The following is a 15,034-nucleotide window of genomic DNA, read 5'->3' on the forward strand; positions in this document are numbered from 1 at the left end:
ATCTGTTTTGGAATTCTTAAATTAACTGGCCGTTCGTTATATATTTCCTTCTTGAATCCTAGATGCGGATGCGAATTTTGCGCATTATTAGTTTCCATTATCTCCAGTGTGTCGGCAATGAGATCTGTTTTGGAGCCCATAGTTCTTTACGGTTGCCTTGAGATTCTAAGTCTTTTAATGGTTGCCACAATTGTTAGTTAGTTAGTTTCATGTTCATGAATCACTTGAACAATAAATCGTAATGATGTGGAAAACGAGTTCTTTTACATTCACATCGACAAATTAATTTGTAAATATGGCTATATGCAGGAATATTTACAAGGTCTCTTTTTTATTTTCTTACTGATGAGTCCATCTTGTCCCCCTATATTTCTTTATTCTGCTGTCATGGTACGTAATTCGTATTGAGGTCTGTGTGCTCTGCATTTTCTGCAGATATCGGTAGATCTCTCAATGTCTCCTTTGTTAGTGATTCTGATGCCGTAATTCCTGTAGTAGTTATCAAAGTTAAACCTGTTGATTAGGATATGCGTCAGCATTTGTCGATTTACCGATAGCCTTCTGAGTTAGGTAGTCATTCGCTGTTTTTATGTTTTATTTTAATGCTTGCTTGTTTTGTTATAGGGCCCTTGAGCTTCTACCAGTTGATAATTTGTCCTGACAAAGCCACTGACGGAATTGACATTCGCCTAAGATTTCTGAAGACTAGGTCGTTTTCATATGGATCCCACTTAGTGCTCCGAATTCAATATTTGTTGTTACATTTCCATTTATTTTACTTACCAAACTTAGCAACTAAATCTCTCTCCAAGTGCGGTGCAATGATTTGGTTCATATTGCAATGAAGACAGGTAAACTAAGGGGTCCGTCAGGGTGTGGCATTAGGTCACATATTACTTTCATTTTATGTCAATGATGTGTCATCAGTCCTCTTCTACCGTTAATTCCACATGTAGATTGATGCCTTCCAGTTATATCTAAGTGCAAAACAAATGAAGAGAGCTATCGAAAATATCAGTGCTAAACTGTTCGAACTATTAAAATGGTCTCAAAATATAATGTTAAAACTCATTACATTCAAAACCCAAACGGTCATGGTTGGTCATTGTGGCCAAAATATCGAGAAACTCTACCATCTTCAATCCAAAATGGAACAAATGTCAATATTCTCCCTCAGAAAAGTGATCTCGTGAAATAACAGATGAAAAGATAAACATAGCGGAGAACATAGCTGCAATGTGCAAGAGGATATCAGCGTCTGTCTATACACAAAGAAAAGATATAAAAATCTTGCATTTTGACCTGATAAAGAAAGTTGTACAAACGCTTATACTTCCAGTTGTTCATTACAATGACGTTATTGTGCGAGTGTTTTCTCAAGAAAACTAACGACGCCTGGAACTAGTGATGAAGGCCCTCGTTCGATATATTTCAGATGTTCGACACTTTTATCATATTTCACTATCTTATGCACAACTATCATGGCTTCTTATAGAGAGTCACGGAAACTTCCGTAACTCTAAATATTTTCAACATTTCGCGGCCCTGTCAGAAACCGTATAAATATTAATTTTAATTTTAATAACCAACAGCCTCAGTTGCACCGTTTCCAAGAATTTACCTAGATTTCTGTCGGGATAACCCAACCTTCTTCAGAATAACAGTAACTACCGTTTGTCCATAGTGGACATTGTCAAGCTAAGACTACAAATCCATAAATTATCGTCGGACTGTAAAAACTTATCTGAAACTGCCTCGGCCCCACTTCGCGACCGCGATGCGGCAGCCACGAGTGCTGTACTGGAACTCAACTGAGGCTGTTGGTTATTAAAATTAAAAAAAAAAATTAAAATTAATTCCGTAACTCTGTCTCCTCCACCGGCTTATCAATGGATATTGTCACTCATCCCTCTTCTCTATATAACGCTCCTGTCAGACTAATGTAGCAGACCACTCGTTCCCGTCAGAGTGAAATCTTTCCTGTCCCACCCCATCACTCCATCACTTAGCCAGTAGCAGGAACAGGACTCTGAAATGACGTTGCTCATTATATCGGAGAAATGAATAACTGCTCCAGCTTCAAAAGACATTTAATAACATACCGATTCAAGCAACAACGTCTAGCTTTGTTCCTGTATGCACTCGTTACCCCATTGCAACCAACGGGATTTTACGTATTTTCGAAAGCTCTTTGCTGGTGCAGTCTACCTAATTTACTCTCCTTCAGATTGCACTATCCGAAAAGGTCACTTTAGTACAATAATAAAGATATATTTTACCTGTCACTACGATTATTATTATTATTGTTATTATTATTATTATTATTATTATTTTCAGCAACAGCGGCAGAAGTATTAGTACTTAGTATCGTTATTCACAAGGTCCTTACGCATATTCAGATCACTATTAATACTGACAGTTCTTAAGTAAATATGCTGTTAAAAAACTACAACACGTAAAGGACCCGTCTGATGTAAGATAGGACTCTAATCTAATTATTCTAAATAAATAAAATTAATATTGTTCGAATATCTGGGTGTTTTTGGTTATAGGAGAGATCGTATGTCGACTCTGCGTATGCCTCCGTCACAGTTTATAGTGTAGCTCTCCAAATTCGAAAAATACGTTTGATTTCCTGTTGTCTCTATTTATTTATCAGGTGGGATTCTTTGGCTTAAGATTGTCATCTATTAGTGACATCCTTAAGTTCACATCATTTATATTCTCGACGTTTGATGAATTTCTAGGTGGTGATACATGTATCTGTAAGCGTTATGTTTCCTGTGTTGCCGGCCGTTGTGACCGAGCGGTTCTAGGCGCTTCAGCCGGGAACCGCGCTGCTGCTACGGTCGCAGGTTCGAATCCTGCCTCGGGCATGGATGTATGTGATGTCCTTAGCTTAGTTAGGTTTAAGTAGTTCTAAGCCTATGGGACTGATGACCTCAGATGTTAAGTCCCATAGTGCTTAGAGCCATTTGACCCATTTTTTCCTGTGTTTGCGCAGTAACCACGAACTAACTTGTGTGTGGCAGCTCTCACTTACAGTAAATTAACGACTGTCGTAGTAATGTGGCTGTAGTTTCGGTCAGTTCTACTTGTCACCTTTCAAAGTTTGAAAGACTCAGTGATACGAGTGTACACGTCCCTCTGTTTTATTATAAATCGTGCTGTTTCGTTGTTCTTATGTTTTAATCTGTTTCAGTCCGGCCTCTTCAATGAAGTCTCTTGACGGGTTCTCTGGTTGGTTATTTACTCCCGTACCCACCCCCCCCCCCCCCCCCCTGCCCAGCAACCCTGAATGCTATGATCTTACGTCTCGGACTTTCTTGATAATCGTTGATATTACCTCGCCTTATTAATCAGATTAGAATTGAAATGATTTGCACCAGTTCTGGCTCTGAGATCGACAGCCTGCGTATCATCTTTTGCCAGTGCCGTCAATGAATATGGTACGGAGCGGGATGGGGTCAGCATATAGTCCACTGTTGGCGTTTTTTCTTACCATGGAGTCGCTGCTTCACTCAAGAAGCCACTTAATGGACATCAAGAAGGTGTGTGCACCACATTTCCAGGTATCAAAGAAAAGAAAAATCTCTAGCAGTAACAGAAATCAAATCCAGATCTCCACATAGTAGCCACACATTCAGAACACTGGGCTATTTTTTTTCTTTTTTGTAACGTTTTGGAATCATTTTCTTGTCCAATATTTACGTTCAGTATTGAAGTTGTCACATTTAATAAAAAAAAATGTGTGCCTGTATTTCACATATTCACTCGAGTTCCACTTTTCCCGGGGCATAACACAAAGCCACTGCAACATTATTTCATAACATTCTGCTGCAGATTACCATTACTGTATATTGCACAGTGAAAGTTAGGCTTCATCCGGTGGGTCTGGCGATTTGTTCACCCAGGATACAATGGTTTGCTTCGCAGCCGCTTTTTACATCTCACTGAATTCTTTGACATGCAGCAAAAAGATTGGACGATTTTACCGTCCATCTTTTCCCTTTTGACTTCGTTAGTGTTCAAGACTGAACTTTGCGTTTTATTTCTCAAATTCTTCAGTGCTTGTCTTGTCCGTTCTGAACAAGGTACTGTTGCTGTTTTGCACCTTAGCAATGACAATTTTGACAACTGTCACAGTGTAAAACCGGTCTTGTTATTGCATCTACGGCCCAAGAATTTTTCGAGCATAGTGCTCCCATCGCTGCAAGACTCACTGTCTCATTTGTTGGCTGCGTGTTCAGAACAGCTACAGGGCCCATTCGTACTGTGACCACCGCGTATGTTCGATGTAAAGGTGCAATAACCACTTAGACGGTAGGTGGCAGAACTAGCAGTCGAGGGTATACGAAGTATATCGGGGGGGAACGCGGGAAACGGTGCAGTAGTTGTCCTAATGCGGAAATGGCGCGATTTATCTGATATCCAAATGGGCACAATCATTGGTTTTCGGACAAATAGTGGAAGCATTTCCGAAACGGCTAAGTCTGTAAATTGTTCGCAGTGATTAAAGTATACAGTGTATGGCAAAAGGCGCTACTGGAAACCAACACCGAGGCAAGTATGGTGCACCACAGGCTATAGATGGCAAGGGTAAACAATGGCTACGGAGATGTGTATGGACGAATAGACATACAAGTGTTGAGCGACTGACCGCCCAGATCAACCAAGGTGCTCCTCTACGAGCACTCAGTGAACGTTGCTGTGTATGGGCCTCCTCAACAGGCTCCTGGTTCGTGCAGCCTTGCTGCCTTCTGTTCATCTACATCTACATCTACATTTATACTCCGCAAGCCACCCAAAGGTGTGTGGCGGAGGGCATTTTACGTGCCACTGTCATTACCTCCCTTTCCTGTTCCAGTCGCGTATGGTTCGCGGGAAGAACGACTGTCTGAAAGCCTCCGTGCGCGCTCTAATCTCTCTAATTTTACATTCGTGATCTCCTCGGGAGGTATAAGTAGGGGGAAGCAATATATTCGATACCTAATCCAGAAACGCACCCTCTCGAAACCTGGCGAGCAATCTACACCGCGATGCAGAGCGCCTCTCTTGCAGAGTTTGCCACTTGAGTTTATTAAACATCTCCGTAACGCTATCACGGTTACCAAATAACCCTGTGACGAAACGCGCCGCTCTTCTTTGGATCTTCTCTATCTCCTCCGTCAAACCGATCTGGTACGGATCCCACACTGATGAGCAATACTCAAGTATAGGTCGAACGAGAGTTTTGTAAGCCACCTCCTTTGTTGATGGACTACATTTTCTAAGCACTCTCCCAATGAATCTCAACCTGGTACCCGCCTTACCAACAATTAATTTTATATGATCATTCCACTTCAAATCGTTCCGCACGCATACTCCCAGATATTTTACAGAAGTAACTGCTACCAGTGTCTGTTCCGCTATCATATAATCATACAATAAAGGATCCTTCTTTCTATGTATTCGCAATACATTACATTTGTCTATGTTAAGGGACAGTTGCCACTCCCTGCACCAAGTGCCTATCCGCTGCAGATCTTCCTGCATTTCGCTACAATTTTCTAATGCTGCAACTTCTCTGTATACTACAGCATCATCCGCGAAAAGCCGCATGGAACTTCCGACACTATCTACTAGGTCATTTATATACGTATATTGTGAAAAGCAATGGTCCCATAACACTCCCCTGTGGCACTCCAGAGGTTACTTTAACGTCTGTAGACGTCTCTCCATTGATAACAACATGCTGTGTTCTGTTTGCTAAAAACTCTTCAATCCAGCCACACAGCTGATCTGATATTCCGTAGGCTCTTACTTTGTTTATCAGGCGACAGTGCGGAACTGTATCGAACGCCTTCCGGAAGTCAAGAAAAATAGCATCTACCTGGGAGCCTGTATCTAATATTTTCTGGGTCTCATGAACAAATAAAGCGAGTTGGGTCTCACACGATCGCTGTTTCCGGAATCCATGTTGATTCCTACATAGTAGATTCTGGGTTTCCAAAAACGACATGATACTCGAGCAAAAAACATGTTCTAAAATTCTACAACAGATCGACGTCAGAGATATAGGTCTATAGTTTTGCGCAACTGCTCGACGGCCCTTCTTGAAGACTGGGACTACCTGTGCTCTTTTCCAATCATTTGGAACCCTCCGTTCCTCTAGAGACTTGCGGTACACGGCTGTTAGAAGGGGGGCAAGTTCTTTCGCGTACTCTGTGTAGAATCGAATTGGTATCCCGTCAGGTCCAGTGGACTTTAATCTATTGAGTGATTCCAGTTGCTTTTCTATTCTTTGGACACTTATTTCGATGTCAGCCATTTTTTCGTTTGTGCGAGGATTTAGAGAAGGAATTGCAGTGCGGTCTTCCTCTGTGAAACAGCTTTGGAAAAAGGTGTTTAGTATTTCAGCTTTACGCGTGTCATCCTCTGTTTCAATGCCATCATCATCCCGGAGTGTCTGGATATGCTGTTTCGAGCCACTTACTGATTTAACGTAAGACCAGAACTTCCTAGGCGGCGAAGGTTGAAATCTGCACGCCATACCGGAACTGGAAGGCTACTGCGTGGCGACAGGTGATCTCTTAAGCTGAATTACGTTTTATGCTCCATCGGACAGATGGCCGTTGGCGTGTACGGCGTGAATCGTCTGAAAGCAAACACCCTTCAACCAGGAGGGAGCGTGATGGTTTGGGGAGTGTTTTCGTGGCATCTGCTGGGTGATTCTCGAAGGCACAATGGATTAACACTAGCATCCACCTACCCTAAGGGACCACGTACACCCCTACTAGCAGTATGTTTCTTCTCGGTATGATGGCATCTACCTCTAGGACAATGAAACACAGCTCGCGTTGTACGTGCGTGGTTCTAAGAGCACCAGTATGAGTTAATTGTACCTCGCTGGCCGCCAAACATCACGGATCTTAACTCAATCGTTAATAAGTGGGACCACCCCGGCTATTTGCGCCATGGATCTTCAGCCAAGAAACCTAGCTCACCTGGCCACGGCACTGCAGTCTGCTGGGCCCCACATCCCTGTCTTTTACCTTCCAGAAAATCTCTGACTCTCTGCCTGCACGTCTCATGCGCTGCAGAAGGCACATTATTGTGCCTGGGCAGTGCAATTTCACTGTGTTTCAGTTTTACTATGCTTTCGTTAACGCTTGCTGCCACTCCAAATTTTCTTCCGTCTCCATAGTCGCATTCTGACATTTCTCATACCGTACGTTGTCAGTGACGTTGATTGATTCACTTCTATCGTTTGCTACGCCGCTCTAACTCAGTTCCCTCGCTCTTCGGCAATAGTATCACTGACGCTTTTGCCATCTCCACTTCCATAGGTGCAGTTTTACGTTGCACATCGTGTTTGTTATAAATGACATTAATTGTAACCTCGTTGGTTGACTTACGTTTATTGTCTGCATCATCGCTAACCACTTGACTCCCTTGATCTTTGGCGATAGTTTCTGTAACGTCCTCATGTAGATTTCTCCCACTTTCAGCCCCTGGAGTTCTCACCGTCCGGTCTGTCTGCACTAACAGAATAGTTGCTTATGTGATTACACCTGTTTGATTTGTTCCAACAGGCAACTATACAGGTCTATGGGCACACTTTCCCTCAGGTGTTCAATGGAATTGCATATGGATTATGTGCAAGGTTGGTTTCCGTATTGCTTTTTGTATAGAACATACGTTCTATGACTGCAGTCAGTTACGTAAGGGTATATCTGCTTTTTTAATTCTACTTAAGCTATTCTATTGCCAATTAACAAGTCATACCAAAAGTTTGCTGACAAAATTTCTTTTCTGATGCCATAAACTGTCCCGTTTAAGCTAAGAACTTCTCTGGCCTTTTCGGTCGCCACTTGTGCGCGGTATATTACAAACTCTCACAGATTGCAAATCAATAGCTATGTAATTTTTAACTCAGTGCTGTCAGATCATCCATTATTCTTGTTCTGACTATTGCTTCACAAAACTTCGTTATTTATACATTTTGTATATAAACAGTTCACAGCGTCGTTAAATTTAGTACCTAACACTTCCTCATCATGCAAGTTTACTCCATCAGTCGTCAGTTTCCCTATAAGTGGAAGGCGTAGTCTTTTCGGTGTTCTTCTCAAAACTAAATGTGAAGGTGCTCTCCTCGAGGAGGAGGAAGAGATTAGTGTTTAACATCCCGTGGACAACTAGGTCGTTAGAGACGGAGCATAATCTCGGATTAGGGAAGGCTGGAAAAAAAACTGGCAGTGCCATTTTAAAGGAACCATCCCAGCATTTGCCTGAAACGATTTTAGTGAAATCACGGAAAACCTAAATCACGATGTTCGGAGACGTATTTGAAGCGTCGTCCTCCCGAATGCGAGTCCAGTGTGCAAACCACTGCACCACCTCGCTCAGTTGCTCTTCTCCAAGATGTCACGTTACTTAAAGTTCTGCTGAAGGGCGTCTGCCACCTCATTGGCTCTAATTGTGCACTGTTCTTCAGTAATTTTCTGGAGGCTGGTGAGCCGTCCGTGGCTCGTGTTCCCGCCATCAATTATTCTACACCCTGTTTTTAACGTACTTCCACTTCACTACGCTAATTTAAATTAATACTGTCACTGAGTTGCTGCTTTGCCTGACCGCGACCGGAGCTACCAGCGCGTATCGATGTATCCCCTCTCGTAGTATCTTTGCTCGGCTGCTATTACTTCCCGGTCGTTGTCTGTCGTAAGGAGTTCGGATAGAGTGTTCGTCGCAGTTCGTGTCGCGAGTTCAGGTGTGTCAGTCAGCTGGAACGCGCCTGGAGCGCAGTCCGGACCTGCCAGTCGGGAGTTGCAATGCGACACTAGTACAGTCGGGTTGGAGCAGCAGTGAGGTCTGCATCGACATGGCTCGCCCGACCCCCTCCGCCACGCATCACTTGAGCTGGATCGTCGGTCGGTCATCCTACCGGACGACGTGTTTTGGCTCTCCGATCGTTCATGAGTCGGCCGTGTGTGTGTGTGTGTGTGTGTGTGTGTCGACTCCCGATTTGTCTTCGTGTGTGCTTAGTTACTGTTGCGTATCGTTCAGGTCTTCGTGCAAGTGTTTGTCAGGTTGTGTGGGAAGTTGGCGTTATTTCCGTCAAGTTATTTTGAATGTTGTCGGCGTACTGCCTCTGAAAGGTCGGTCGTTTCATCGGGCGACGTGTAACTGGTTCTCTGAGTCTTCTGGCCCCTTCAATTACCATCTTGTGGAATTTAGCTCGGTCTCTTCACGGGGGCAGGGATGTCGGGTAGCCAGTGGGCGTGTTTCCTCTGCGTGCTTGGGTCCGAGGTAGTATTTCCGCCGTCGTGTGTCTGGAAGTGAGTGGGAGACGCACCAGCAGTGCAGTCGCGGCGGAGCAGCAGTCGCCGACGGACCAGCAGGGAGTCGATCGGTTGTTGCGAACGAGGAAAGTTATCTCCGCCCGGTGCAGTCGGCTGGGGCCGCTGGCAGCCCCCGTGGAGTGTCGGAGCGTGTGTGGAGCTGTCCGATCGCTACGAGCTTCGTGATTGCCCGACCCAGGACGTCAAAGTTGAGTAGTGGTGTCAACTACCCAAGCCACGTCTATTCGTGTTGTGGTGGTTCGCTTTGGTGGTTTGCTGTTAGGGAAGTTTTCTGGTGAGCAACACTGAGTGATTCTACTGCTGAGATTTAGCCGCCATGCGGTGCAATTAACTACACTCCTGGAAATGGAAAAAAGAACACATTGACACCGGTGTGTCAGACCCACCATACTTGCTCCGGACACTGCGAGAGGGCTGTACAAGCAATGATCACAGGCACGGCACAGCGGACACACCAGGAACCGCGGTGTTGGCCGTCGAATGGCGCTAGCTGCGCAGCATTTGTGCACCGCCGCCGTCAGTATCAGCCAGTTTGCCGTGGCATACGGAGCTCCATCGCAGTCTTTAACACTGGTAGCATGCCGCGACAGCGTGGACGTGAACCGTATGTGCAGTTGACGGACTTTGAGCGAGGGCGTATAGTGGGCATGCGGGAGGCCGGGTGGACGTACCGCCGAATCGCTCAACACGTGGGGCGTGAGGTCTCCACAGTACATCGATGTTGTCGCCAGTGGTCGGCGGAAGGTGCACGTGCCCGTCGACCAGGGACCGGACCGCAGCGACGCACGGATGCACGCCAAGACCGTAGGATCCTATGCAGGGCCGTAGGGGACCGCACCGCCACTTCCCAGCAAATTAGGGACACTGTTGCTCCTGGGGTGAGCGCCACAATCAGGACTGCATACGACCGAGGCACACAGGGCCAACACCCGGCATCATGGTGTGCGGAGCGATCTCCTACATTGGCCGTACACCACTGGTGATAGTCGAGGGGACACTGAATAGTGCACTGTACATCCAAACCGTCAGCGAACCCATCGTTCTACCATTCCTAGATCGGCAAGGGAACTTGTTGTTCCAACAGGACAATGCACGTCCGCATGTATCCCGTGTCACCCAACGTGCTCTAGAAGGTGTAAATCAACTACCCTGGCCAGCAAGATCTCCGGATCTGTCCCCCATTGAGCATGTTTGGGACTGGATGAAGCGTCGTCTCACGCGGTCTGCACGTCCAGCACGAACGCTGGTCCAACTGAGGCGCCAGGTGGAAATGGCATGGCAAGCCGTTCCACAGGACTACATCCAGCATCTCTACGATCGTCTCCATGGGAGAATAGCAGCCTGCATTGCTGCGAAAGGTGGATATACACTGTACTAGTGCCGACATTGTGCATGCTCTGTTGCCTGTGTCTATGTGGTTGTGGTTCTGTCAGTGTGATCATGTGATGTATCTGACCCCAGTGATGTGTCAATAAAGTTTCCCCTTCCTGGGACAATGAATTCACGGTGTTCTTATTTCAATTTCCAGGAGTGTATTTTGGTTGACTACGATTTGAGTGCACCAGTAGAATTTTGTCTTGTGGCCGTTAGTGTTCTGGTTACCTGCCATAGGCACTGACGTAAATTCAGGCAGCGTCCTTTCCTCACCTGTTGTCGCTGTCTAACATGCTTAGTAATTTTGACAGCTAATACATTCTCCATTGTGGATTATCACGTTTGTAACATCGCCGGTTTGAGTTCTCATGTACTGATTGACTGGAAGCAAATCGTTGTCAGTCGGTCTGTGGCTGTCCCCTGATTGGGTTCCGATGCAAGTATAGTTGGGCTCACCACCTGTCTCACCTAAGTGAACGAGAGCAGACCGACCTCCCTAGAGGCCTTCTGAGTGCCCCCGGTGTTTATCTGTGGTCAGCTATTTTAAATTTTAGGCTGATGGTTTCTGTTTGTTCCTTAAAATTTTGCAATTTTTTTTTAAATTTATCCTTCAAACTTAAACACTGTGGCTTTCTGCCTTTAAAGATTATGGAAATATGTTTTGAAATTTTGAAGTTTGATTGTGGCCATCAGCCACCGGTATTGCACCTTGCATATGTTGTTTCCTTAAATTATTTTATTGCTATCTTAATTGAAGTTTTGATTCTTTTAAGATTTCTTGTTGGCCTTCTGCCTTTAAAGGTCTATGGTAATATATTCTAAAATTTTGGAAATTAATTGTGGCACTCAGCCTTGGTACTGCACTTCGTATGTGTTGTTTTTTGAATTATTTTATTGCTGTCTTAATTGGATTTTTATCTTGTTAAGATTTCTTGTTGGAGGCCTTCAGCCGTGAGAGAGTTGCTAAATTACAATAAATGACAGTTAGAAGCAGAAACTGACCTCAACCCTTGGCCCTTTCCACAATCCTATTACCTGTTCTGCCAAGCGGGTTCAGCGGGCGTTTCATCTGGGTAAAGAGGGACGGGATTCTACCCCTGTATGGTCACACCCTGCGTCCCAACACCGTCATTGGCTTTCCATGACGAATAGATGTCCCAAACGTCCTGTTGTCCCATGCTTTCTGCAGAGCCAAGAAGTACTGACCTCGCGATTACTGTCAATGTGTTCTGAGTACACTTGAAGTTATGTCTGCCAATGGTACTCTGTAACGTTCCTGGATCATTGTGTTCATAGCTTATACTGTTTAGCTATGCGTGCTCGCCCGACATGCCCGCTCCCGAGTGGCCCACTGGCTGTCTCGTAACTTTTCCTTACCACACCCTAAAACTTCTAAGATGTAACTTTATACACCATTTTTACTATTTTTCTTCTAGACGGCTCTTTTCTGTTGATACGACACTATGTCGTTTAAGGCAACATGCCATTTTAACACATTTAGTGCCATGCCCATAATATTATGTTGTATTCACAGCTGGAAGAATGCCATTTCCATAGTATTTTAGGCATATTAAGGGCACAACACTTTCGTGAGGACTCAGTAACATGTGCCCACTACATTAAGGGCGTGATTGCAGGCTTTCTCAGCTTATTCCAATGATAAGTCTTATTGGGTGATCGTCCGAATGGTGGCGTCGTCTTGTCACAATGTTCCGATGACCTTCGTACCCATCATCTTCACCTGAAGTTGGTGGGTACGCAACTCATCGAAAATTTGTGACAAGACGACGCCAGCATTCGGGCCACTTGAAATGATGGGTATGAAATTCATCAAAACGTTGTGACAAGATGATCTCTAATTGCCTGATCCCCTGAGAAGATTTTATCATCGGCATGGCATTGTTTCCAACGTGGAGAGTAAATGCAGTATTAAGTGCATGGTACTCAAAATGTTTAAGAACATCAATGCAAAACAGTCATTGACAGTACGAAGCTAACCATATCAATGCACAAGCTGTTTTATTGATGTTGTATTTTATTCGTATTCCAGAAAGCGAGTAGAGAATGAGACGGGGAGAAACGGAGAGGAAGCGCAGAGGCAGGGGCGGCACGCAGAGGGCGCTGGCAGCGTGCGTGCCGTGTGTTCTGTGGGTGCTGCTGGCATCCGCCGTGGGGGCCGCCACTGTCGCCGACCCTGCAGCGGACGCCTCGCACGCCACGCGCTGGCTGGACCAGCTCGTCACGCCGCTGAGAAACGTCTCTCTGTCGCAGGTAGGCGGTCGCTGCGCTAAAAATCTTCATTTGCAACCTTGTCACCGGAGGCCAATTAGATCAGCTCACGGGACACGTCATTAGTCATCCTGTACATGAGTACGCTGGGCACGATGGAGTACTGTACATGGTGTGTGTACCACCGGCACAAGAGGGCTATACCACGCTTCATCACTGATGTAACTCATGTCTGTGAAGTGGTGTGCGCCAGTCAGTTACATGCAATCACCTGGCCACTCTTGGCTGACGCATGGTCATCTGCTGCGTCGAGAGGACCCCCCTCATTGTCGCTGTGGTGCGAATATGACGGTGGCCCATATATTGTTGGACTGTCCTCTTTTAACAGCCCTCAGGCGAACTTTTAATCTCCAGGGTGCTTTATCATATCTTTTAGGTGACAATGTCTCTATGGCAGATCGGGTTTTAAGTTTTATTCGCGCAAGTGGCTTTTATAGGTCCATTTAACCTTTGTAACATCACCCTCTTTTGAGCTGTCTCTTTTAATTAGTTTTGTGTTGTACTTCGACTCCACCCTACACTGTTAGGCTGGAGGTTTTAACGTGTTGCTGTGTGGCTGGCTCATCCTCTTATTTTCGTGATCAGCCAGCCACAGTCCTCTGCTGTGCAGCTTTCGTTCCTTCTGCCTTTGTTCTCTATGTTGTTTTTGTTGCTGTGCTCTGTTTTCCGTGTTGTCTTACAATGGACCATGGGGCTTTTCTTCCCCTGGAGTTTTTCTTTTAGTGCTTCGCTTGACTGGTGGATAGTTTCCCTGTGGTCTGTGTTTTTATGAAACAAGGGACCGATGACCTTTGTAGTTTGGTCCCTTTAATCTTTAACCCAACCAACCAACCATGCAATCACCACGGTAAAATGGGTCGCAATGAAGGCATGGCAGAGTGGCAGAAGGAAGCTATTGTGTTTGGCCGAGGCCACGAACATCCCTTGAACGAAGTTGCCCGAATTGTAGTGTATCATCACGACCTGTCCAACCTGTCTACAAAGAACGGTGCATCACTCGCAGCCAAAGTAACACGGCGTGAGAACAGCGATCTTTAAAACGTCAGAGACGAGACTCAGGCTTAATCAACAGTTGTTTCCACTTCCAACAGGAATTACTGTTATCACAGGATACAGGTATATCTCAACCGGTTTATGACCTAAACTTTTGGGCAGGAGGGTGGAGGGGGATGTAAGGGGATGTTTTTCATACCATCAAAAATGGCACTGAGCACTATGGGACTTAACATCTGTGGTCATCAGTCCCCTAGAACTTAGAACTACTTAAGCCTAACTAACCTAAGGACATCACACACATCCATGCCCGAGGCAGGATTCGAACCTGCGACCGTAGCAGTCGCGCGGTTCCGGACTGAGGGCCTAGAACCGCTAGACCACTGCGGCCGGCTTTCATACAATCTATAGGGCCCATTATTCAGATTACCATAAAAATGAACCACAATGTTAAAAGACATTTTGAAGTTTTCCAACTCAGCTGTTTTTAAGAAGTATTCACGTTATTACACGACTGACCAATTTAGGCCTCTCTGGCTAATTTCAAAATCAGTTTACAAAGAAACACATCAAATATTAGCTTACTGACATACAAAAATAATATTTTACAACTGCCAGCCTAAAATTGTACCCACAGCTATCGATGTGTTGTACAGTCACTCTGTTGTTAAAGGTGGTATAGCCGACAAAAAGCGAGCACATAACATGAAAGCGTCAGAATTAAAATCAGAAAGCTCACAATTAATGCCAATTTCTAGAACACTACATGTGCTCACTTTCTTTGTTGGATACCAGCTGTCACATCTTCAATGTGGGAACAGTTAACGCAAAGATACAGCGATCTGAATAAGTGTGCCCATAGACCGATACATGCGTCAGAGATGCAACGAAGGGTATGATACTATAAGCACATATTTAAAGGTCGAAATCGTAAAAACCAAATCTAGAGCGAAAAGTGTGCTAAGGTGTCAAATGCGTCTGCACAGTGCCGTGAAATCGAGGAAAAGGTGGTAATTGTTTATTACGTTTTGGATGTA

The 15,034-nt window shown here is 45.0% G+C and overlaps 1 protein-coding gene across 1 annotated transcript in view; it reads left to right on the forward strand.

Moving 5' to 3' along the window:
* LOC126473796 (uncharacterized) overlaps nt 1-15,034 on the forward strand; it is an 88,820-nt gene that overhangs the window by 25,295 nt on the left and 48,491 nt on the right. The window contains exon 2 of the mRNA XM_050101073.1: nt 12,766-12,986. Coding sequence (XP_049957030.1) covers nt 12,780-12,986 — 207 coding nt within the window. The 5' untranslated portion in view covers nt 12,766-12,779. The remainder of the gene's footprint in view (nt 1-12,765; nt 12,987-15,034) is intronic.

Source organism: Schistocerca serialis, chromosome 4 (assembly GCF_023864345.2).
Source record: "Schistocerca serialis cubense isolate TAMUIC-IGC-003099 chromosome 4, iqSchSeri2.2, whole genome shotgun sequence".
Taxonomy (NCBI): domain Eukaryota; kingdom Metazoa; phylum Arthropoda; class Insecta; order Orthoptera; family Acrididae; genus Schistocerca; species Schistocerca serialis.